Source organism: Mus caroli, unplaced genomic scaffold (assembly GCF_978045245.1).
Source record: "Mus caroli unplaced genomic scaffold, Mus_caroli_1 scaffold_17, whole genome shotgun sequence".
NCBI classification, from domain to species: Eukaryota; Metazoa; Chordata; class Mammalia; order Rodentia; family Muridae; genus Mus; species Mus caroli.
The window spans coordinates 17,473,681-17,496,515 of NW_028227272.1; the positions used below are offsets into that span (position 1 = coordinate 17,473,681).

The following is a 22,835-nucleotide window of genomic DNA, read 5'->3' on the forward strand; positions in this document are numbered from 1 at the left end:
CCAACATACAGATTGGTATGTGACTGTTGATTATACACACACACACACATATATATATATATATATATATATATATATATATATATATATATATACATATACACACATGTGTATATATGAAATATACATACTAAATATTTATATACCATACATATGGTATGTGCATGATATATATACATATGTATGTAAGTATATTAGTATGTATGTATTCTTATCTGTGATAGAAGTCATAGAAACAGAAACCGGTAGAAATTTCCTACAAAGGACTAAAATGGACGGCTATAGAACAGGCAGAGCAGCAATGGGCTGTTCAATCTCTCTCCAAAAGCTGAAGAAGTCATTGGCAGTGGAAATGGATGGTTATGCCTAGAATCCAAGATCTACACGCATCAGCAGCTCATGTCTGTAATGAAGTTATTCTCTGCTAGAAAGTAAGTTCGAGGCTAGCCTGGGATAATAAATAAGTAAATTTCATCTTCACTTTGGGGGAAATGGTTTGCGGTTACAATTCCACAGTAGTAGTGGCATAATTAACACCGAAGTTACACATACTCGGTCAAGACTTGAAGAGTTTTGAGCTCATAGAAATCTCCTACAGAGGACTAAACAGGCATGAACATGTATGGACGTCCTGTCTTCAGGATGGCTTTCTCATCGTACCATGCATCCAGTTGTGGTGAAGCTACAGGATCGGAGAGCTAGGCATCTCTGCAGTCAGACCACCCTTGCACGCACAGAGACACCCTAACTCAACAGTAGCCGCTCGGGCTGGAAGCCGGAACAGTAATTCCCGGCCTGCCCTAGAGGGCGGGACTCGGGATCCGCGGGGCGCTTCCGGTCTGGAGGACAACGCGCGTGGCCATCTGGGAAAAGGGGCGGTGCGAGCAGGTGCGCGCGCAGCAGGCCGGCAGTAGTGGCGGAGATGGAGGAGGGTGGACGAGACAAGACACCGGTGCAGTCCCAACAGCCCTCCGCGACAACCCCCAGCGGCGCGGACGAGAAGTCGAGTGGCAATGAGCGAAGGGATGCCGGGGAAAAAGACAAAGAGCAGGAGCTGGTGAGGCGCAGCCTGGGGAGCCGGAGGAGGAGGCCTTGGGCTGAGTCACTGCTGGCTCGAAGGCCTCGGGCCCGACTCCGTATTGCCCACCGCACCGGGGAGACTCAGGATGGGGCGACCCTTTCTTTATGCCCTGCCCGCCCCATTACGCAATGTCACTCCCTGAGGCCCTCACCATCACATCGCGGTTCTTTGGTTATTTCCTAGAATGGCTTCCAAGCAGAGTCTGCCTGGTTCCGAAGGTAGACAGCCTTTCCTACAGGGCTGCTTCCCTATCCCACGCCCTCTTCTTGTCCATAGACATTCACACTCTTCACCTGTCCCGGGGTAAGTGGGAGGAGAATGTGATTCGGGTCCCCACTTTTGATGAGCTTCTTCCCCTAACTCTCCAGTCTGAGGAGGACAAACAGCTTCAAGATGAACTGGAGATGCTCGTGGAGCGACTCGGGGTGAGTCAAGATGTTACTACAGGGGGAGTGTAGTTGATGTTTCTCATTTGTTTACTCTATTTCATTTTGAGGCAACAATTAGATACCACATATTAGATATTACGATAATTTGAGGGAAGAGTTACAAAGGATATTTAAATGGGGGTCATGGGTTTCAGGTCATTTACAGGGGTTAAGGCATCATGAAATAGGGAGCCAGTTATGTCTTTTAGCAAAGCATTGGTCAAGTATGTAAGGTTCGTGATGTGGAGAAATGTGACTCCTTTTGGTCTGAGCATTAACATCCCCTATCAGGAAAAGGATACATCTCTATATCGACCAGCTCTGGAGGAACTGAGAAGACAAATTCGTTCTTCTACAACTTCCATGACTTCAGTACCCAAGCCTCTCAAATTTCTGCGTCCACACTATGGCAAATTGAAGGAAATCTATGAGAACATGGCCCCTGGGGAGAATAAGGTAATTCAGAATATGGCTGGGACCTGTCCAGTTGAATAATTTCTTTTTGAATGCAAAGTCACTGAAAGCCTAGTGGACCTCATCTCGCTGGAAAGTTCATCGTGGTGAGACTGACTCTCCAGTGGGAAGCCTGAGAATGCTTCTCAGCTCCTTAGAAGTGTCTGCTTCTTTGTATCTTAAGATTGTCTTAGCACGATGTGTTTCTGACTTAACTTAAAATTTTTATACTGTGTGCATATATAAGTATGTGTGTGCCTAAATGCATGTGCTTGTATGCATGTGCATATGCATAAGTGTCAAGCCTGTGCATGCCTAAAGACCCTTGGTCTTTATAGTTGGTTTTGGGATGTCTTTTTGGTTTTGGTATTTGGAGGTTTTTGGGATGTCTTAATAGGTGCTGGGATTTGAACTCTGATCTTCATGAGCATGCAGGAAGTCCTCCTAAGTGTTGATCCTTTTCTCCAGCCCGTCTAGCTGACTTGAAACTCGGCTGTGTGGCCTAGACGGAGCTTTATTTTATGACCCTCCTTCTCCTCCTGCCTTTATCTGGAGTGCTGGGGTTAGAGGCATAAGCCAGTATGCCTGGCTTTCTAAGGCTTATATTTAATGTCCCTTCTCTCTCTTCTGTCCCATGTACATTCATCCCTTTTATGTCTTTTTTTTTTTAAGATTTATTTATTATTATATCTAAGTACACTGTAGCTGTCTCCAGATGCACCAGAAGAGGGCGTCAGCTCTCATTACGGATGCTTGTGAGCCCCTTTTATGTCTTAAAAAACCCACAGTTGAGTCACATTTGTCCAGTTGGTGCAACTGTGACCCAGAAGTCTTTACTTTGCAGTGTATTTTGAGTAGCCTCCTAATTGGCTTGCTTTTGTCCTTGACTCCCACATCATCTGCCTATCATACTGCAGTTACAGTGATCTTTCTAGATCATTTCATTTATAGTTATTTAAGTAGAATATTTAAATTATAAATAAATAATAGTAGATAAAAGTAATATTTGTTTTTTTTTTTAATAAAATTAAAATTCAGTTTTGTATTTGTGTGGATGAATGTTTTGCCTCCGTACCTGTATGTATGTGTATCCTTTGCGTGTGATGTCTGCACAGGCCAGAGGCTGGGAACATGTTCCCTGGAACTGGAGTTAGGCTGTTGTGAGCACCCATGTGGGTACTAGGAACTGAAGGCAGGTCATCTGCAAAAGCAGCATGTTTTTGTAACTGTTGAGACTGTTTTTCAGACCCCTAGATTATGCTGCTATTATTATTACCACCTTCTAGTAGTTTATTATTGCAATTAAAATTTATGCTGGGTGGGTCTAGAATGTTGAGGCCAAACTAGGCAGTGTGATGTAATGAGACTGGTGTAATGGGAAGCACCATCTCTTGACACTACAGCCCAAGCCCAGAAGCATCTGGCTTTTGTTTTTTTTTTTTTTTTTTTTTTTAGGTTTTCGAGACAGGGTTTCTCTGTGTAGCCCTGGCTGTCCTGGAACTCACTCTGTAGACCAGGCTGGCTTCGAACTTAGAAATCCACCTGCCTCTGCCTCCTAAGTGCTGGGATTAAAGGCGTGTGCCATCACTGCCCAGCAGAAGCATCTTTCTTTGATTCCCCCATTGTTTATTACTCTTGAGTTAGGTTAGCTTCAGAGGGAGCTAGCAACACCAACTTTAGGGTTTTTGGTTTTTTTGTTTTTGTTTTTTTTGTTTTGTGGTTTTTTTTTTTTTTTTTGAGGCTTAGCATGGAACTTTTCTGTATAGAGACTAGTATATATTGAATTTTATAGGTGAATTTTGTGGACAGTAATCTTGATTCTTTAATGGCACATGCTGTTTTCCTAGTGTTTTGCAGCTGACATCATCTCTGTTTTGGCCATGACCATGAGTGGTGAGCGAGAGTGCCTCAAGTATCGACTCGTGGGCTCCCAGGAAGAATTGGCGTCTTGGGGCCATGAATACGTCAGGTAAGGCATTTTCTTTTTGGACATGAGAAGGGACTTGGGGGCATTATTCTGTTTGTTTGGGAAACTGAATGTATTGAATCCCCCAGACACTGAATTCCTTGACTCCCAGCGCATGCTTCCCTAATGAGCATGTCTGTCTATCCATAGACATCTGGCAGGAGAAGTGGCTAAGGAGTGGCAGGAGCTGGATGATGCAGAGAAAGCACAGCGGGAACCACTGCTTACCTTGGTAAAGGAAATCGTCCCCTACAACATGGCTCACAATGCAGAGCACGAGGCTTGTGACCTGCTCATGGAAATTGAGCAGGTCGATATGCTAGAGAAGGACATCGATGAGAATGCCTACGCCAAGGTCTGCCTCTATCTCACCAGGTAAGTGAGTACAGGAGTAGCACTCGTCTCCCAGGGAGTCTTAGGGCTCCTCTTGAAGGAAGAGACTTTGTGATTCCTTAGTAATCCTAGAACATGGTACATTCCTTCTGTATAGTGGGCATTCAGTGTGTATACTTGGCAAGGGATTTAAATAAGTTAAATGAATTGCATGTTCTGAAATTGTACTACTTTTGACTTTGTAGTTGTGTGAATTATGTACCAGAACCTGAGAACTCTGCCCTCCTGCGCTGTGCCTTGGGCGTGTTCCGAAAGTTTAGCCGTTTCCCTGAAGCTCTGAGATTGGCACTGATGCTCAATGACATGGAACTGGTAGAAGACATTTTCACTTCCTGCAAAGATGTGTATGTAGAGAAATTGGCAAAGGGAAAGATGAGTCTGTGTATGTGCTTTGTGTGAAAATCAGAGACGTAGCAGTTTCTGATGCGACACGGAGGCTTTTCTGTCCCATAGTGGCTAAGAGTGAGCAGGTATCACCGCTTCCCCCACAGGGTGGTCCAGAAGCAGATGGCATTCATGCTGGGTCGGCATGGAGTGTTCCTGGAGCTGAGTGAAGATGTAGAGGAATATGAAGACCTCACAGAAATCATGTCCAATGTCCAGCTCAACAGCAACTTCTTGGCCTTAGCTCGGGAGGTGAGGGTCTCCTCTTGGTCCTGAAGGGTTTTGGCCAAAGTTCTGTCATTCTACCTCCCTGACTAATACCTTTCAATAGACTCCCTGGTTAAAGTTGCTATTCAGTGGGAGAGCAGAAGGGACAGCTAGGTAGGGGAGTACTTAGGGAAGCAGTTGTGACCCTCTGGCTTTTTTTCAGCTGGACATCATGGAGCCCAAGGTGCCTGATGACATCTACAAAACCCACCTAGAGAATAACAGTGAGTAGCTCTGTGGGCATTGGAGGGACTGTTAATTGTTCTAATTGTATTGGGAATAACAGCTTAGTCAACCCATTTCTAAAGCACTTCAAATTCTTATGGAGACATAGATTAAGGTTCTAATTTAAAGTTGGAGACTGGGCTGGCAAGATGGCTCAGTGGTTAAGAGTGCCGACTGAGCCGAGCGTGGTGGTGCACGCCTTTAATCCCAGCACTCGGGAGACAGAGGCAGGCGGATTTCTGAGTTCGAGGCCAGCCTGGTCTACAAAGTGAGTGCCAGGACAGCCAGGGCTACACAGAGAAACCCTGTCTCGAAAAACCAAAAAAAAAAAAAAAAGAGTGCCGACTGCTCTTCCAAAGGTCCCAAGTTCAAATCCCAGCAACCACATGGGGTGGCTCACAACCATCCGTAACAAAATCTGATGCCTTCTTCTGGAGTATCTGAGGACAGCTACAGTGTACTCACATATAATAAATAAATAAATCTTTTTTTAAAAATTAAAAAAAAAAAAGTCAGAGACTGACCTGGGTGGTGGAGGCACACCCTTTTGATCCCAACACTTGGGAGAGGCAGAGGCGAGTAGATCTTTAAATTTGAGGCCAGCCTGGTCTACAAAGCAAGTTCTAGTACAGCCAGGGCTACACAGAGAAACCCTATCTTAAAAACAAAAAACAATTTTTTAAAATTTTATTCTACCATGCTGTGTTCCTTTCATGTCCTATGCTCAACTGCCTTTCTTCCCCTTGTACAGGGTTTGGTGGCAGTGGCTCTCAAGTGGATTCTGCACGAATGAACCTAGCCTCCTCTTTTGTGAATGGCTTTGTGAATGCAGCCTTTGGTCAAGATAAACTACTGACTGATGATGGCAACAAATGGCTTTACAAGAACAAGGACCATGGTATAGTTTCATTCGCCCTCCCTCCCCACCCCCCTCTTTTTCTTTCCTTGTTTATTTGTCATACAGTCAGATGTTACCTGAGAGGTTTCCAGAGGAGCCCTTTATAAGTTTCTTTGGGGTGGACCCTCTAAAGCTGACAGTCTTCCTTGTCTAGGGATGTTAAGTGCTGCTGCGTCTCTCGGCATGATTCTGCTGTGGGATGTGGATGGTGGCCTCACCCAGATTGACAAGTATCTGTACTCCTCTGAGGACTACATCAAGGTTAGTCTGGGCAAAGCCTATTCATCTGGGACTTTTTCTTCTCATGTTCTCCTTTTTATTAATGAGGTGTCTTAGTTACTTTCTTGCTGTGAAGAGGCACCGTGACAAGGCAGCTTAAACAAAAATTATTTAATTTGAGGCTTCTATACAGCTTCAGAGGGTAGTCCATGACCATCATGGTGGGGAACATGGCAGCAGGCAGGCATGGTGCTGGAGCAAAACCTGAGAGCTCCAATCTGCAAGTTGGAGGCAGAGACAGAGACTGGGTCTCAAAGCCCACCCCTAGTGACCCACTTTCTCCAATAAGGCCTAATCTAATCCTACACAGAACAGTTCTACCAAGTAGGGACCAAGAATTCAAATATATGCGCTTATGGGAACCATTCTCATTCAAGCCATCACAGGAGGCATGCACAGTTTTCTATCCCAGGTACAGTGCCACAGAAAGGCCCATAGTATACTTGGTAGTTAAGAGGGTGGGTAGCTTAAAGAGCCTGCTTGCTCTTTGCAGTCAGGAGCTCTCCTTGCCTGTGGTATCGTGAATTCTGGAGTCCGGAATGAGTGTGATCCTGCCCTGGCACTGCTTTCAGACTATGTTCTCCATAACAGCAATACCATGAGACTTGGCTCCATCTTTGGGTAAGGCTTCCCACTGTTGTTTGTTTGTTGATTTTGTTTTTTTCTGAGACAAGGTTTTTCTGCGTAGCCTCAGCTGTCTTAGACCTCACTCTGTAGACCAGGCCTCTGACCTAGAACTCAGAGATTGGCCCACTGCCCTGTTTGCTTATTTATTTATTTTTAAAATCTTATTTTTTCCGAGGTTGCTTCTCTTTTTGTTAATACCTATCTTATAAACTCTGGAGAAGATACTGCCAAAGACTGTCATGTGCTGTTGAGTAATCTGGCTCCTGGTGAATGTTAGTGACTCGTTCTGTTTTTGTTCTTCTTCCTTGCTGCGTTCCTGAGTATATGTGGGGGACTTTATCTTCTGACTTTTTAGGCTAGGTTTGGCCTATGCTGGCTCTAATCGGGAAGATGTTCTCACACTGCTGCTACCTGTAATGGGAGATTCCAAGTCCAGCATGGAGGTGAGTTGTTGATGTCTAATGGAAAAGGTAGGGGTGGTGTGTTGGGGTTGTGGGACTCCTCAATAAAATCTCTTAGACTTTCAATTTCAATGTGTGATGGCTCGTCTGTAATCTCAGTGCTTGAGGGACTGAGGCAGGAAGAATTTCATGAGTTCCAGCCTAGGCTACAGAATAGTCCCTTTACTCTCACCTTCCCACCCCCCACCAAAGAAGGGGCAGAAGCAGACAGACTGGATTTGAAGCTTAGTGCTGTACTGCTGAGTTCTTCTAGACTCTGAAACCCCGGTCCAGCCCCTTAGACTGTTAGGAGGAAACCCGATGGAGGTGAGGACTAACAGCTAAGAAAGGGGCACGTCCTGGTGGAAGCACATGGAGAGGCACAAAGTCCACCTTAGCAGCAAGCAAGGAAGCGAAGAGGAGGAGGACCAGGGTACCACTATTCCCTCCCTTCTCTCCCGCCTTAAATCTTGCCCCACTGTCCTTTTCTTTTTCTTTCTTTTTTTTTTTTTTTTTTTTTTTTTTTCGAGACAGGGTTTCTCTGTATAGCTCTGGCTGTCCTGGAACTCACTTTGTAGACCAGGCTGGCCTCGAACTAAGAAATCCACCTGCCTTTGCCTCCCAAGTGCTGGGATTAAAGGTGTGCGCCACCAATGCCCGGCTCCCACTGTCCTTTTCAAGGTAACTCCCCTCATGTTTTCAAATGCTTCCTAATGGGCCCACCCCTTAGTTTCTACCCCTTCTCAAGATTCCCAAGAGCCACCATCTTACACATGGTTTGGGGACATTCTAGATAGAAGCTACAGCAATGATTCTGACTTTTTAGTCATTAGCTAACCTTACGTTTTCTTGCTTATGCAGAGCCTGATTAATTGCCAAAAGCAGAGATTTTAGATAAAACCACACAAGTTCAAATCTTGGATTTCCATTTACAATTAGAAGATCCTGAATAAGTAACTCAATCTCTCTAGGCTTCACTTTTCCCATCACCTGTTTTTGTGGAGTTATAAGGACTGTTTAGGAGCACGCAAAGCCAGGACTGTTGAGGTTGCAATCAAGCCTCCATGCTGGCAGGACAGAGTCCTTAACCTTTACCTGTGTGCTGTGTGTGTTTGCATGCTAAATAAGTAATGTAATAACACTTTAAAAGAGTATGCAAATTGGTTAGCACAGTGCCTGACATATGCAAGTACTCACTGATTTTACAGAAATTAATTGCCTGTAAGGAAGTATAACTTACAGTGCATCATAAGAATTAGGTTTATGAATGAAGTTACCTAAGTAAGCATTTTAATATCTTAACTGTGGTTGGGTATGGTGGCACACACTTTGAATCCAGCACCCAAAAGCAAAGGTAGGGAGATCTCTGATTTCCAGGCTTATCTAGACTACATAATGAGAGCCTGTCTCAAACAAAGAAAGGAAAATGTTAGTGTGTTTAGTGTTGATTTTCTTATTTCTAGGTAGCAGGTGTGACGGCTCTAGCTTGTGGAATGATAGCAGTGGGGTCTTGCAATGGAGATGTCACTTCCACCATCCTTCAGACCATCATGGAGAAATCTGAGACTGAGCTCAAGGATACCTATGCTCGTTGGCTTCCTCTTGGCCTAGGCCTCAATCACTTGGGTGAGAAATGTTTATCAAAGGGCTGACAGAATTGGATACAATTGGAGGGTTTAAGTATCAGGCTGAGCTGGATACAAGCCAGTGTCCTTTGACTCTTTTAATCTCTTGTAGGGAAAGGCGAAGCTATTGAGGCCATCCTGGCTGCCTTGGAGGTGGTGTCAGAGCCATTCCGCAGTTTTGCCAACACCCTGGTGGATGTATGTGCCTATGCAGGTCTGTGCCTTACTATCCAGCAACTCTACTTCTCTCTTGGTTCTTTTTTTTCTCAGGTTGTTTCTTTTTTGTCTTTCATTCTGCTCTTCAGAGTTTTAAGGCTTCTTGTATTTACAAAGTAAGTTTTTTCTTGCTGCTTTCTCGTTTTCTTTCCTTGCTCTCGCTGCCCCACTCAGGCTCTGGGAATGTGCTGAAGGTCCAGCAGCTTCTCCACATCTGTAGTGAGCACTTTGACTCTAAGGAAAAGGAAGAAGACAAAGACAAGAAGGAAAAGAAGGACAAGGACAAGAAGGAAGCCCCTGCTGACATGGGAGCACATCAGGTGTGGGCCAGCAGGCACTCTGAAAAAGATAGCATGTTGATATGAGAGGCAGAACAGAGTTGAGCTTTGTTTTTGCCCTCTGCTCCTCCCTTGAGTACTGCTACAAGTTAGAATAGCAGGACTGAGTTTTGTCCATGAGGGACAAGGAGTTCCCTGCAGGATAGCTCTTCTTAGATGAGCCTTGGGTGACTTGGTTTTTGTTCCTGGAGCTTATTGTGTTTTTGTACCTCTTGAATTACAGGGAGTAGCTGTTCTGGGGATTGCACTTATTGCTATGGGGGAAGAGATTGGTGCAGAGATGGCATTGCGAACTTTTGGTCACTTGGTGAGTAGCCCAGAGTAGACTGGAATATGGGGGTAGTAGGTGCTGGGGGTTAAACCTAGGGCCTTATGCATACATGGAAGTGATTCACTACCACACTACACCTTAGTCCTGCCCAATTCTGGTTTTGGTGGCTATTATTTGCCACGCAGGCTTGTGTGTAAATGCATAGAGGTGTCAGTCTTCACCTTCTGCCCTCTCTGAGACAGGGTCTCTGTCTTTGTTTGTTTGTTTGTTTGTTTTTCGAGACAGGGTTTCTCTGTGTAGTCGTGACTGTCCTGGAACTCACTCTGTAGCCCAGGCTGGTCTCGAACTCAGAAATCCGCCTGCCTCTGCCTCCCGAGTGCTGGGATTAAAGGCGTGCGCCACCACGCTAGGGTCTCTGTCTTAATCAACACTCTTGCTGTGAAGAAACACCACGACAAAGCAACACTTTTTTTTTAAGATTTTATTTTTTATTTATTTTATTTATGAGCACACTCACTGAAGACAGTGACAGTGTCTGGTGAGAAGAGGGCATTTGAATCTCATTATAGATGGTTGTGAGCCACCATGTGGTTGCTGGGAATTGAACTCAGGAAGAACAGTCAGTGCTCTTAACCATGGAGCCATCTCTCTCTCCATAAGGCAGCTCTTATGAAGGAGAACATGTAATTGGGGCTGGCTTACAGTTCAGAGGTTTAGTCTGTTGTCATGGGAGAAAGTATGGTGACATGCAGGCAGACATGTTGCTAGAGCAGTGGTTCTCAACCTCCCTACTGCTCTCACCCTTTCATACACTTCCTCATGCTGTGGTGACTTCTAACTATAAAATGATTTTCATCGCAACTTCATAACTATAATTTTGCTACTGTTCTGAATTATAATATAAATGTCTAATGTTTTCTCTTGGCCTTAGGGGACACCTATGAAAGGGTTTTTCAACTCCCAGAAAGGGTTGAGACCCAAAGGTTGAGAACCACTATGCTAGCTAACTGACAGTTCTATATCCAGATCTGCGGGAAGTAGTCAGGTAGTAGGCCTAGGTTTGGCTTCTGATACTCCAAAGCCCACCCCTAGTGACACACTTCCTTCAACAAGGCCATACCTCAACATCCTTTTCAAATAATGCCATTCCCTAATAACCAAGCTTTATGGGGGCTATTTCTATTCAAACCACCATAGTCTCTTATATTTCTCCTGAGCACATCAGATTAGCTGGTCCGAGAGCTTCCAGAGCACTAGGACTGCAGATGACCTCATGTTTGCACAGCGGACAGTTTTACCCAGTGAACTATCTCTGCCCAAACTTGTTTCTAACTCTTTTCCCATGCTATTTTACTTATTTTTATCACCAGCTGAGATATGGGGAGCCTACCCTCCGTCGGGCTGTACCTTTAGCACTGGCACTAATTTCTGTTTCAAATCCACGACTCAACATCCTGGATACGCTAAGCAAATTCTCTCATGATGCTGATCCAGAAGTTTCCTATAACTCCATCTTTGCTATGGGCATGGTGGGCAGTGGTAAGTACTTGAAAAAGATGTTGAACAGACTAGAAGACTCAAGGTTCTTTTTCTAAGCCTCTGTAATGTTTCCTGTTTCTAGGTACCAATAATGCCCGTCTGGCTGCAATGTTGCGCCAGTTAGCTCAATATCATGCCAAGGACCCCAATAACCTCTTCATGGTGCGCTTGGCACAGGTAAAGAATAGGTGTCTCCTTTTTCAAGTGTGGCAGTAGAAAATATATGTGGTGGTGTAGGAGGGTCTAGGAGAGATATGACTGGGTTATGGGATTTTTGTTTGCCTGAGAAGGAACATGTCTCCTCAGATATGACTTCTTATTTATTAACACTTCTGGTTGGTTGGTTTGTTTGTTTGTTTTGTTTTGCAGGGCCTGACACATTTAGGGAAGGGTACACTTACCCTCTGCCCCTATCACAGTGATCGACAGCTCATGAGTCAAGTGGCGGTGGCAGGACTGCTCACGGTGCTTGTTTCTTTCCTGGATGTTCGAAACAGTGAGTTCCTGTCAGAAACAGTACATGTGTGCACAGTGTGCCTTGATTTGCCCTTACCAGGGCCACCGTAGCAATTTAGGATTAAAATCCTAAGTTAACTTTTCTAGGTTCATTGGGCTTGTTGTGGGGGGGTGCCTCATGAAACCTTAACTTCTCACACTTTTGATCTGGCCCAAAAGCTTTCAAGATGAATTTACTCCTAAGTGACTAGGAGAAGTGATTTTCAGTCTTAGGAGTGTGAGCAAAGAGTGGTAGAAGCCCCTTGGGTTAGTAGTGGATGTACAAGGAACAGAGCTTGCTCTTAGGTAATAGTTCAGTGGGTCGGGGCTGTGATAGAGTCCTGAAGTCCAGGCTAGGCTTGGCTCGGTGTCTACAACTCGTGTTTGTGCTCTCCTCCCAGTCATCCTAGGCAAGTCTCACTATGTCCTGTATGGCCTGGTGGCCGCCATGCAGCCTCGGATGCTGGTTACATTTGATGAGGAGCTGCGACCATTGCCAGTTTCTGTCCGTGTGGGTCAGGTAAGGAATTGGGTAGTTTAAAAAGGAGGGCTCAGCTGGGCGGTGGTGGCGCACACCTTTAATTCCAGCACTTGGGAGGCAGAGGCAGGCGAATTCTGAGTTCGAGGACAGCCAGGGCTACACAGAGAAACCCTGTTTTGGGGGTGGGGGGGTGGGGGGAGGGCTAAGAGTATACCAAAGAACTTGGACAATGTATATTTAATCCTAATTCACAGAGTGGTGTGGACATTGATGGGGATTGTGGATATTGCTTCTCCCTTTTCTGGAATCCTTCATTATTTTCATCCCACAGGCAGTGGATGTGGTGGGCCAGGCTGGGAAGCCAAAAACAATCACAGGGTTCCAGACTCATACAACGCCAGTATTGCTGGCCCATGGGGAGCGGGCAGAGTTGGCCACTGAGGAGTTTCTTCCTGTCACCCCCATTCTGGAAGGCTTTGTTATTCTTCGGAAGAACCCCAACTATGATCTTTGAAAAAGTGGCTTCTAGAGACCCTGGCTGCAGCGGAATTTTTTGTTTTTAGCAGGCTGTCCTGCCTGCTATGAGGGGTGGATACTGTTCCAGATCTTTGGGGGAATTGTTACCTCCTGTTGTTTTGTTACTGAGTAAGATAACTTTGTTGAATAAAGACCTTTATCCCCAAGGTCTCTGTCTATTTCCTGGGTGTCATGGTCTGGGGCTAGACTGGAGAGTGGAGAAGATGTGAGGAAGCACCGTTCAGCGTAACACTGAGCCTAAAAGAAACTAAGCTCACTAAAGTCCATAAGAAGTTGAAAGGTAGCTGGCCGTGGTGGCGCACGCCTTTAATCGCAGCACTTTCAAGGCAGAGGCAGGCGGATTTCTGAGTTTGAGGCCAGCCTGGTCTACAAAAGTGAGTTCCAGGACAGCCAAGGCTACACAGAAAAACTCTGTCTTGGGGGGAAAAACACTGGTAAAAGAATTGAAAGATTTGCTTTTCTCTGCGGAATTACAATGGCGGCTGGGACCCTGTACACATACCCTGAAAACTGGAGGGCCTTCAAGGCCCTCAACACTGCTCAGTACAGCGGGGCTCAGGTCTGCATGCTCTCCCCACCACTCCACTTCCACTTTGGCTGCACCCCCGAATTTCTCCAGAAATTTCCTGACGGCAAGGTTCCAGCATTTGAGGGTGATGATGTATTCTGTGTGTTTGAGAGCAATGCCATTGCCTATTATATAAGCACTGAGGAGCTGTGAGGAAGTATGCCAGAGGCAGCAGCTCAGGTGGTGCAGTGGGTCAGTGACATCGTTCCTCCAGCTAGTACCTGGGTGTTCCCCACCTTGGGCATTATGCACCACAACAAACAGGCCACTGAAAATGCAAAAGAGGAGGTGAAGCGAATCCTGGGGCTGCTGGACACTCACTTGAAGACTCGGACTTTTCTGGTGGGCGAGCGAGTGACACTGGCTGATATCACAGGCCTTCCCCAATACCAACATGTGGTTCCTTACCTGCATTAGCCAGCCCCAGTTCAGGGCTATCTTGTGGGAGGTGAAGCTGTGTGAGAAGATGGCCCAGTTTGATGCTAAGAAGTTTGCAGAGAGCCAGCCTAAAAGAGATACCCCAAGGAAAGAAAAGGGTTCACAAGAGGAAAAACAAACCCCAGGCTGAGCAGAAGGAGGAAAAAAAGGCAGCTGCCCCAGCTCCTGAGGAAGAGATGGATGAGTGTGAACAGGCACTGGCTGCTGAGCCCAAGGCCAAAGACCTTTTGCTCACCTGCCCAAGAGTACCTTTGTGTTGGATGAGTTTAAGCGTAAGTACTCCAATGACACCCTCTCTGTGGCACTGCCATATTTTTGAGCACTTTGATAAAGATGGCTGGTCCCTGTGGTATGTTGAGTACCGCTTCCCTAAAGAGCTTACCCAGACCTTCATGAGTTGCAACCTCATCACTGGGATGTTTCAGCAATTGGACAAACTAAGGAAGAATGCCTTTGCTAGTGTTATCCTCTTTGGAACCAACAACAGCAGCTCCATTTCTGGTGTTTGGGTCTTCCGAGGCCAAGAGCTTGCCTTTCTGATGAGTCCAGATTGGCAGGTGAACTATGAGTCCTATACATTGAGGAAACTGGATCCTGGGAGCGAGGAGACCCAGACCCTGGTTTGAGAATACTCTTCCAGCACATGGGCAAAGCTGTCAATCAAGGCAAGCTCTTCAAGTGAACAAGTCTTGCCAGTCGCCTAGCCCCCTCAACGGAGATGGGGCTCATTAAAGGAAACTGAACATTGGGAAAAAAAAAAGTTGAAAGATTTTTTTTTTTGGTTTTTTGAGACAGGGTTTCTTTGTGTAGCCCTGGCTGTCCTGGAACTCGATCTATAGACCAGTCTGGCCTCAGATCTTCCTGTTTCTGCCTCCCAGGTGCTGGGATTAAAGCCATGCACCACTACTGCCCTGCTGATAAAGGTCTTTTACTTTCTAAGTATATAAGTCTGACCTTGAAATTGATACTTCTGCCTTCATGTCAGAATGTTAAGATTAAAGGCCACGTACCACACATCCAGCTTTAAACAACATTCTAGAGCATTCATTTATATTTGCACATAAACTTTTTAAAAAAATTATTTAATATATGTGAGTACACTGTCACTCTCTTCAAACACACCAGAAGAGGGCATCGGATCCCATTACAGATGGTTGTGAAGCACCGTGTAGTTGCTGGGAACGACTCAGGGCCTCTGGAAGAGCAGCCAGTGCACCTTTGAGCCATCTCTCCAGGACCTGTACATCAACTCTTACAAGTAACCTTGGAAGGATTTTGTGGACTCCTCCGTGCCCATCTTCTGACCTTGGCTCAAAGGCGCCCAAGACTGTGAAGTCCCACTCCTTTCTGACTTGATATATCCCGAGAACTCCTTTCAGGCTGCTGCTTGAGAGATCTGGTCATGTTAGCATCTTTGCTTGACTTTGACCTCAGAGTGATAGGGATGAGGAGCGGCCTACTCCTGGGAAGGCAATTGCTCCTGATGGGCAGCACACGTACAAGTTGAAAGCACTAGTACAAAGTTTACAGCTAGTACAAGTGTAAATCCACTACTCTGGGGCCTGATGTCCTGCAGATGTGTGTATGTCTAACAGTGGGCATAGCACATGGTCCCACCAAACAATCATAGGTAATGTTTATCCAGCACTTAACCTCTGACTACTGTCTAGTACTAAGTAAATGCAATACATGTTGGAAGAATAACTTGTTTGTGTTTCTGAGGCTGTTGCAATTTCAGAGGTGAGAATAATTTGGGAGAGGTTGATAACATGCTCATTGTCTCATGAGAGGTAAGAGACTAGGATTGGGGGCTGGTGAGATGGCTCAGTGGGTAAGAGCACCCGACTGCTCTTCCGAAGGTCCAGAGTTCAAATCCCAGCAACCACATGGTGGCTCACAACCATCCGTAATGAGATCTGACGCCCTCTTCTGGTCTGTCTGAAGACAGCTACAGTGTACTTATATACATAAAATAAATAATTGTTTAAAAAAAAAAAAAAAAAAAAAAAAAAAAAAAAAAAAAAGAGACTAGGATTGGGATCTGGGTATATCTCATGCCCTTAGTCACTATGGTAATATGTCTCTAGGATTTAAAACTTGGCCTCCTTGGTATGTGTGTGTAGTTTTTTTGTTTGTTTGTTTTGTTTTGTTGAGGTAGCATCTCTATATAGTCCTGTCCTGGAACTCCCTATATAGACCAGGCTCAAATTCTCAGAGACTGTCTGGGTCTCTTCAGTACTGCGATTAAAGGTGTGCATGACAACACTTGATTTTTTTTTTTTTTCAATTTTGTGTATGGATGTTTTGTTTGGGTGTGTGTGTAGTGGTCAGAGGTTGTCAGGTCTCCTGGAACTAGATTACAGAGCTAGATTATAAGCTGTTCTATTGGTTTAAGGACTCAGATCCAGGTCATCTGGAAGAGGAACCAGTTCTTTGAACCACTGAACCATCTCCCATCATCCCTGTAACTCAGAATCTTAGCTGAGAAAGCATCAGCAACTTTAGGTCTCCTCAGTCATCCATCACCTTGCTCTCACTTGGCCCCATGTGTGAAAGGTTTAATCCTTGGATATCAGTAAGTCTGTTGTGCCCCTTCAATATAACTGTTGTCTAAAAGAGCCTCTGTTATTGTCTGATAGTGATCTAATTAGTGCCTTACTGGATTTCTAGATGTAGTAACAATAAGATCAGTTAGGGCACTGGGAGGCAGAAACAGACTGACCTCTGCTTTCCAGACCAGCCTGGTTGCATATTTGCATACTCAGACCTTGTCTCAAAAAAGAAGTCTGGGGGTTGATGTGGGGGCCAGTGGTGTATCCAAATGTAGAGTGCTTTTCTTGCATGCATGGATCCCTGGGGTCAATCCCCACCATTGCATAAATTGGGTGAGGTGGTACATACATAGAAGCAGTCATCCTTGCCTACAAACTGAATTTGAGACCAGTCTGAGCTATAAGAGACCCTGTCTCAAGAAAACAAAAAAACCAATGCCAGGGCCAGGAAGCAGGAGTGGGTGGGTTGGTGAGCAGGGGAAGGGGGGAAGGGATAGGGGGAAACCAGAGGGGAAACCAGGAAAGGGTTTACATTTGATATGTAAATAAAGAAAATATCCAATTAAAAAAAAAAGAAAGAAAGAAAACTAAACAAAAACCAGGACCAGCAAGTAAGTAAAGCTTAAGCAAACCTGATTTGACCTTCTCTGGACCTATAAGATAGAGAGCCAACTACTAGCAGTTGTCTGCTGACCCTGCCCCCCACACAAAACAAATATAATTAAAATAAAAGTGTTTTAAATAAGCATAAACCAGGTGTGATGGCTTATACGTGTAATCCCAGCACTCAGAAAGCTGAGGCATAAGAGCTTGCTTGCTTGCTTGCTTGCTTTCTTCCTTCCTTCCTTTCTTTTTTTTTTCCAGACAGGGTTTCTCTGTGTAGCCCTGGCTGTCCTGGAACTCACTCTGTAGACCAGGCTGTCCTCGAACTCAGAAATCCGCCTGCCTCTACCTCCCAAGTGCTGGGATTAAAGGCGAGCTACACCATGCCCAGCTCATAAAAGGTTTCAAAGTGAGTCTGGTCTATAGGGTGAAATCTTGTCCCCATCCCCTGAACTACCCAACAGAAAGTCACATGAAAACAATTTTGTTTGTGTTGTGACCAGTGTTGTGCTGGAATGTGAACAGAGGTACTTGGTACCACTGAGATGGCCTAAGGCCAGAGTCAGGTGCTATAGGCCTGTAACCTCAGCTACTTGTGAGTCTGATAGAAAGTTCACTACTGGCTTGTGTCCAAAGGCACATTGGGCTACATAGTGAGATCTTGTCTCAAAAGCAAAAAAAAAAAAAAAACTGGTGGTGCACGCCTTTAATCCCAGCACTTGGGAGGCAGAGGCAGGCAGATTTCTGAGTTCGAGACCAGCTTGGTCTACTGAGTGAGTTCCAGGACAGCCAGGGCTACACAGAGAAACCCTGTCTCACCCCCCCCATAAAAATAAAAAAAATAATAAAAAAATAAAAATACATAGAGAAACCCCCTCCTCTCCATCCTCCCAAGAAAGAAGACTGAGAATGTGGCTCAGTGGAGTATTTGCCTTTGAAAGTACAAGGCCCTAGATTCAGTGCCCAATAATACCTCTCCCCAAGAGAAAAAGTACCTGGATTGGGCAGGGGAGTCTGGGAGTAGGAGAAAGATGGACATGTAGAAACAAAAAAGGCAGGATGTAGCTTGGAGTAGCAGAAGCAAATGGGAGGAAAAGCTATTTGTTTCCAGAAACCATTCCTTTTTTTTTTTTTTTTTTTTAGGTTTTCCGAGACAGGGTTTCTCTGTATAGTCCTGGCTCCTGGCAGTCCTGGAACTCACTCTGTAGACCAGGCTGGCCTCAAACTCAGAAATCCGCCTGCCTCTTCCTCCCGGGAGCTGGGATTAAAGGCATGCGCCACCACGCCCAGCTTTGAACTTCTTATTTATTTATTTATTTATTTTATGTAAGTACACTGTAGCTGTCTTCAGACACTCCAGAAGAGGGCGTCAGATCTCGTTACGGATGGTTGTGAGTCACCATGTGGTTGCTGTGATTTGAACTCAGGACCTTTGGAAGAGCAGTCAGTGCTCTTACCCGCTGAGCCATCTCACCAGCCCCCAGCTTTGAACTTCTTTTTTTTTTTTTTTTTTGGTTTTTCGAGACAGGGTTTCTCTGTATAGCCCGGGCTGTCCTGGAACTCACTTTGTAGACCAGGCTGGCCTCGAACTCAGAAATCCTCCTGCCTCTGCCTCCCGAGTGCTGGGATTAAAGGCGTGCGCCACCACGCCCGGCTCTGAACTTCTTAAAATAAGGTAGGTACTACCTATAAAACATTCACATTCTAACGCCCCCACACATATTCCCAGAATGACCATCATTGGTTCTTAATAATGGACCCCCCAACATTATCCCAGATGTGTTGTTGTTCACTGTGATGGTTTTGAAATGAGGAGAGCTCCATAGGCTCATATATTTGAGTACTTGGTCCCAGTTCCAGAAAATACAAAGTCCTCTTCAGGACTTCCTGGGGCACCAGATATGTATATGGCTCATACATACATACATACATACATACATACATACAGGCAAAACACACAAGAAAAACAAAATAAACATTTAACAAAATCAAGTCCTCTTGATCTTAGGTCAACCCAAAAGCTAGGGCTGGTGAGATGACTCAGTATGTAATGCTTACCCATACAAATCTAGAGACCTGAAGTCAAGCCCTGGAGCCAAAGTGGTAATAAATTTATTTGTAAAGCCCACACAACTTTCTTCTCCCCTTCACCTCCCACTTCTGCTCCGGCTCTGGCTGACACCCAGAGCTTCATCCAAACAGATGGTTACTTACCTACTCTCATCAGCAGTCCTCAGGGAGAGCTCTTAGCAAAACTCTTTTAGACCTGGCTTGAGTCTGAATTTTTGAGACAGGGTTTCTCTGTGCAGTCCTGGCTGTCCTGGAACTCACTTTGTAGACCAGGCTGGCCTCAAACTCAGAAATCCACCTGCCTCTGCCTCCCAAGTGCTGGGATTAAAGGCGTGCGCCACCACGCCTGGCTGAGCCTGAATGTCTAGCTTAATTTCCTTCCATCCCTTTCCCTGGACTATATACTTAGCCAATCAAGATTAAGAATGGTTTCTGGGGCTGGCGAGATGGCTCAGCAGGTAAGAGCACTGACTGCTTCCAAAGGACCTTCCAAAGGTCCTGAGTTCAAATCCCAACATCCACATGGTGGCTCACAACCACCAGTAATGAGATCTGATGCCCTCTTCTGGTGAGTCTGAAGACAGCTACAGTGTACTGGAGCTAGTGGGGTCGACTGGAGCAAGCAGAGGTCCAGAATTTAATTCCCAACAACCACATGAAGGCTCACAATTACAGCTACAGTGTATTCATATACATAAAATAAATAAATAAATCTTAAAAAAAAAAACAGATGTTTAAAAAAAAAAAAGGGCAGTGGTGGTGCACGCCTTTAATCCCAGCACTTGGGAGGCAGAGGCAGGCGGATTTCTGAGTTCGAGGCCAGCCTGATCTACAAAGTGAGTTCCAGGACAGCCAGGGCTATACAGAGAAACCCTGTCTCAAAAAACCAAAAAAAAAAAAAAAGTTCAAGAGCAGTTTCTGGTTAATGAACTGAGAGAGTTATCAGATACATGGCAGTAATTGATTTTTATTTACTAGTTTGTTTAGGAAAAAGAGCCAGCAGAGAAGGACAGGCCTCAATGAGTACAGCAGAAAGTTACAAAACACTCTGCAGGTTTACCTTGGTTCATTCCACAAGTGTATATTTTGTTTTATTTCTTCAAAACTGTTGCTCAGATCTTTAGAGTGATAATTTAGTTTTCTAATGCCCTCATCCCCTGTGTGTGTGTGTGTGTGTGTGTGTGTGTGTGTGTGCACAGATATTTGTACTGGGGAATTGTACATGTATATGTGTGCATGAAGAGGCTAAAGGGCAATTGGTGTTTCCCTGGGGAGCTGTCAACCTTCCTATTTTAGAGAAATCTCTCATAAATATGCAGTGCACCTGATTCAGGTAGATTGGCTGGTTTGCAAATCCCTGGGCATCTTGCCTTCTCTCAACTTTCTTGGTGCTGGAATTACAAGTCCTGGTCAGAATTTATTTGTTTTTGTTTTTAAAGATTTATTTATTTTACTTATAAGTGTACTGTAGCTCAGATCACATTATAGATGGTTGTAAGCACTATGTGGTTGCTGGGAATTGAACTCAGGACCTCTGGAAGAGCAGTCAGTGCTCTTAACCCCTGAGCCATCTCTCCAGCCCCCTGGCCAGCTTTTAATGTGGGTCTTGGGGAGCAGATTCAGATTTAGTGTTTTTTGGTTTTTCGAGACAGGGTTTCTCTGTATAGCCCTGGCTGTCCTGGAACTCTCAATTTGTATTTGTAGACCAGGCTTTCCTTGAACTCTTTTTTTTTTTTTTTTTTTTTTTTTGGTTTTTCGAGACAGGGTTTCTCTGTATAGCCCTGGCTGTCCTGGAACTCACTTTGTAGACCAGGCTGGCCTCGAACTCAGAAATCCGCCTGCCTCTACCTCCCGAGTGCTGGGATTAAAGGCGTGCGCCACCACGCCCGGCTTTTCCTTGAACTCTTAAGAGCCTGCCTCTGCTTCCCAAGTGCTGGGACTAAAGATGTGTACCATCACATGCTCGATTTTTTTTCTTTCTTTCTTTTTTTTTTTTTTTTTTTTTTTTTTTTGGTTTTTTGAGACAGGGTTTCTCTGTGTAGCTCTGGCTGTCCTGGCCTTGAACTCAGAAATCCGCCTGCCTCTGCCTCCCAAGTGCTGGGATTAAAGGCGTGGGCTACCACTACCTGGCACATGCTCAATTTTTACCTGAGCTGTCTCCCCAGCTACAGATTATGGTGATTTCTTTTGGACTGGTTGTTTTCTATTACTGCATATTGAACCCAAGGTCTCCCAAATGCTGGGAAAGCACTTGACCACTGAGGACTCCAGCTATCTAGAGGATCCTTGTGCCTGCGTTTGCCCACCTTGTAGCCTTGCTTTCTTGGTAGCACAGCAATGAAGTTTACATTATTGCCCCCCTCACTTAGGTCACCAATTCTGTGATATAATGCATGCCAGGAGGTAGCATGTGAGAGGGAGAAAGACCAATGGGAAAGGCTCTACTACCTAACTAAATGCTCAGTTCAATAGAGTACAGCTCTTTTTTTTTTTTTTTTTTTTTTGGTTTTTCGAGACAGGGTTTCTCTGTGTAGCCCTGGCTGTCCTAGAACTCACTCTCTAGACCAGGCTGGCCTCAAACTCAGAAATCCACCTGCCTCTATCTCCCAAGTGCTGGGATTAAAGGTGTGTGCCACCACAGCCTGGCTATTTTTTTGTTTTTTGAGACAGGGTTTCTCTGTGTAGCCCTAGCTGTCCTGAATTACCTCTATACACTAGTCTAGCCCTTAACTCACAGAGATCCTCCTGCCTTTGCCCCTGGAGTACTGGGATTAAAGGTGTGGACTACCACCACCCAGTTCAAATATTCCTATTTTTAAAATTTAAACATTTATGTGTATGAATGTTTTGCTTTCATGTCTGTGCACCACATGCATACGTGGTGCCTTTAGAGGGCAAAAGAGGGCAGAATTCTAACGAATCAGAGTTACACACAGACATGAACTGTCTTATGGGAAGTAAACCCAGATCCTGTTGAAGAGCAGGCAATAAAGAGCAACCAGTGCTCCAACCATTGAACCATCTCAGAAATCTTCTCTCTGTAACTCTGGCTGTCATGGAGCTTGCTTTGTAGATCAGGCTGGCCTTGAACTCAGAGATCTACCTGCCTCTCCTGGAATGCTGAGATTAAAGGCGTGGTTCGCCACCGCCTGGTGACATTTCCCTCTTTAAAGCTTATGGTAACTGATTCCCTGCTTTAGCCACAGTCAGCACACATACAGCTTTGGGATTCCTTTTTCCATTATTCCAAAGTTTTCATGTTGACTTTTGCGTTTCCCTAGGAGCAACTTTTTTTTTTTTTAAAACAAATGTAAAATTGATTCTTTAGATTGCGTCAGTTTCTTTGGTGCAACATTGAATTTCCTTTGTTAATAGGTCTATCAAAGATCAAATCTATAGCATTTTCAGAGGCTGCATAATTTGCACACTACACTTACTAGGGCAGGACTGCTTTTTAGATTCCGCACTCTGAGCTCCAGGCCGGCACTTCACTTAGCACTCACGCGCTCAATAAATGCTTGCGCAAAGTATGAATGAACTAAAGAACCGCCAGAGCCTCAGAGGGGGTCGGCCTGGGAGTTCCAAAGTTCGGGAGGGGACACGGGGGCGGGCAGTGGGTGTCACGTGACGGGGCGGAGCAAATCCCATGTGCTTCCCCGGC

At 45.1% G+C, this 22,835-nt stretch overlaps 1 protein-coding gene and 1 pseudogene across 1 annotated transcript; both read left to right on the top strand.

Moving 5' to 3' along the window:
- Positions 1-863: 863 nt before the first annotated feature.
- On the top strand, positions 864-13,089 carry Psmd2 (proteasome 26S subunit ubiquitin receptor, non-ATPase 2). The gene is made up of 21 exons (XM_021185395.3): positions 864-1,057; positions 1,450-1,506; positions 1,801-1,965; positions 3,810-3,931; positions 4,079-4,303; positions 4,507-4,665; positions 4,813-4,957; positions 5,136-5,196; positions 5,949-6,095; positions 6,250-6,356; positions 6,868-6,995; positions 7,357-7,444; positions 8,905-9,067; positions 9,179-9,280; positions 9,457-9,602; positions 9,844-9,927; positions 11,262-11,430; positions 11,513-11,607; positions 11,800-11,926; positions 12,327-12,445; positions 12,738-13,089. Exons 1-21 carry the CDS (start codon positions 923-925, stop codon positions 12,918-12,920), a joined length of 2,727 nt encoding a protein of 908 aa, XP_021041054.1. The 5' UTR covers positions 864-922; the 3' UTR covers positions 12,921-13,089.
- Positions 13,090-13,208: 119 nt separating this feature from the next.
- On the top strand, positions 13,209-14,631 carry LOC110311922 (elongation factor 1-gamma pseudogene; annotated as a pseudogene).
- Positions 14,632-22,835: the final 8,204 nt, after the last annotated feature.

Excerpts from the sequence above, each read along its gene's own strand:
- Psmd2 (XM_021185395.3), top strand. The coding sequence starts at position 923 with ATGGAGGAGGGTGGACGAGACAAGACACCGGTGCAGTCCCAACAGCCC. Across the intron at positions 4,958-5,135 it reads TCTTGGCCTTAGCTCGGGAG|CTGGACATCATGGAGCCCAA; the intron begins GTGAGGGTCTCC and ends GCTTTTTTTCAG. Across the intron at positions 9,281-9,456 it reads GGATGTATGTGCCTATGCAG|GCTCTGGGAATGTGCTGAAG; the intron begins GTCTGTGCCTTA and ends TGCCCCACTCAG.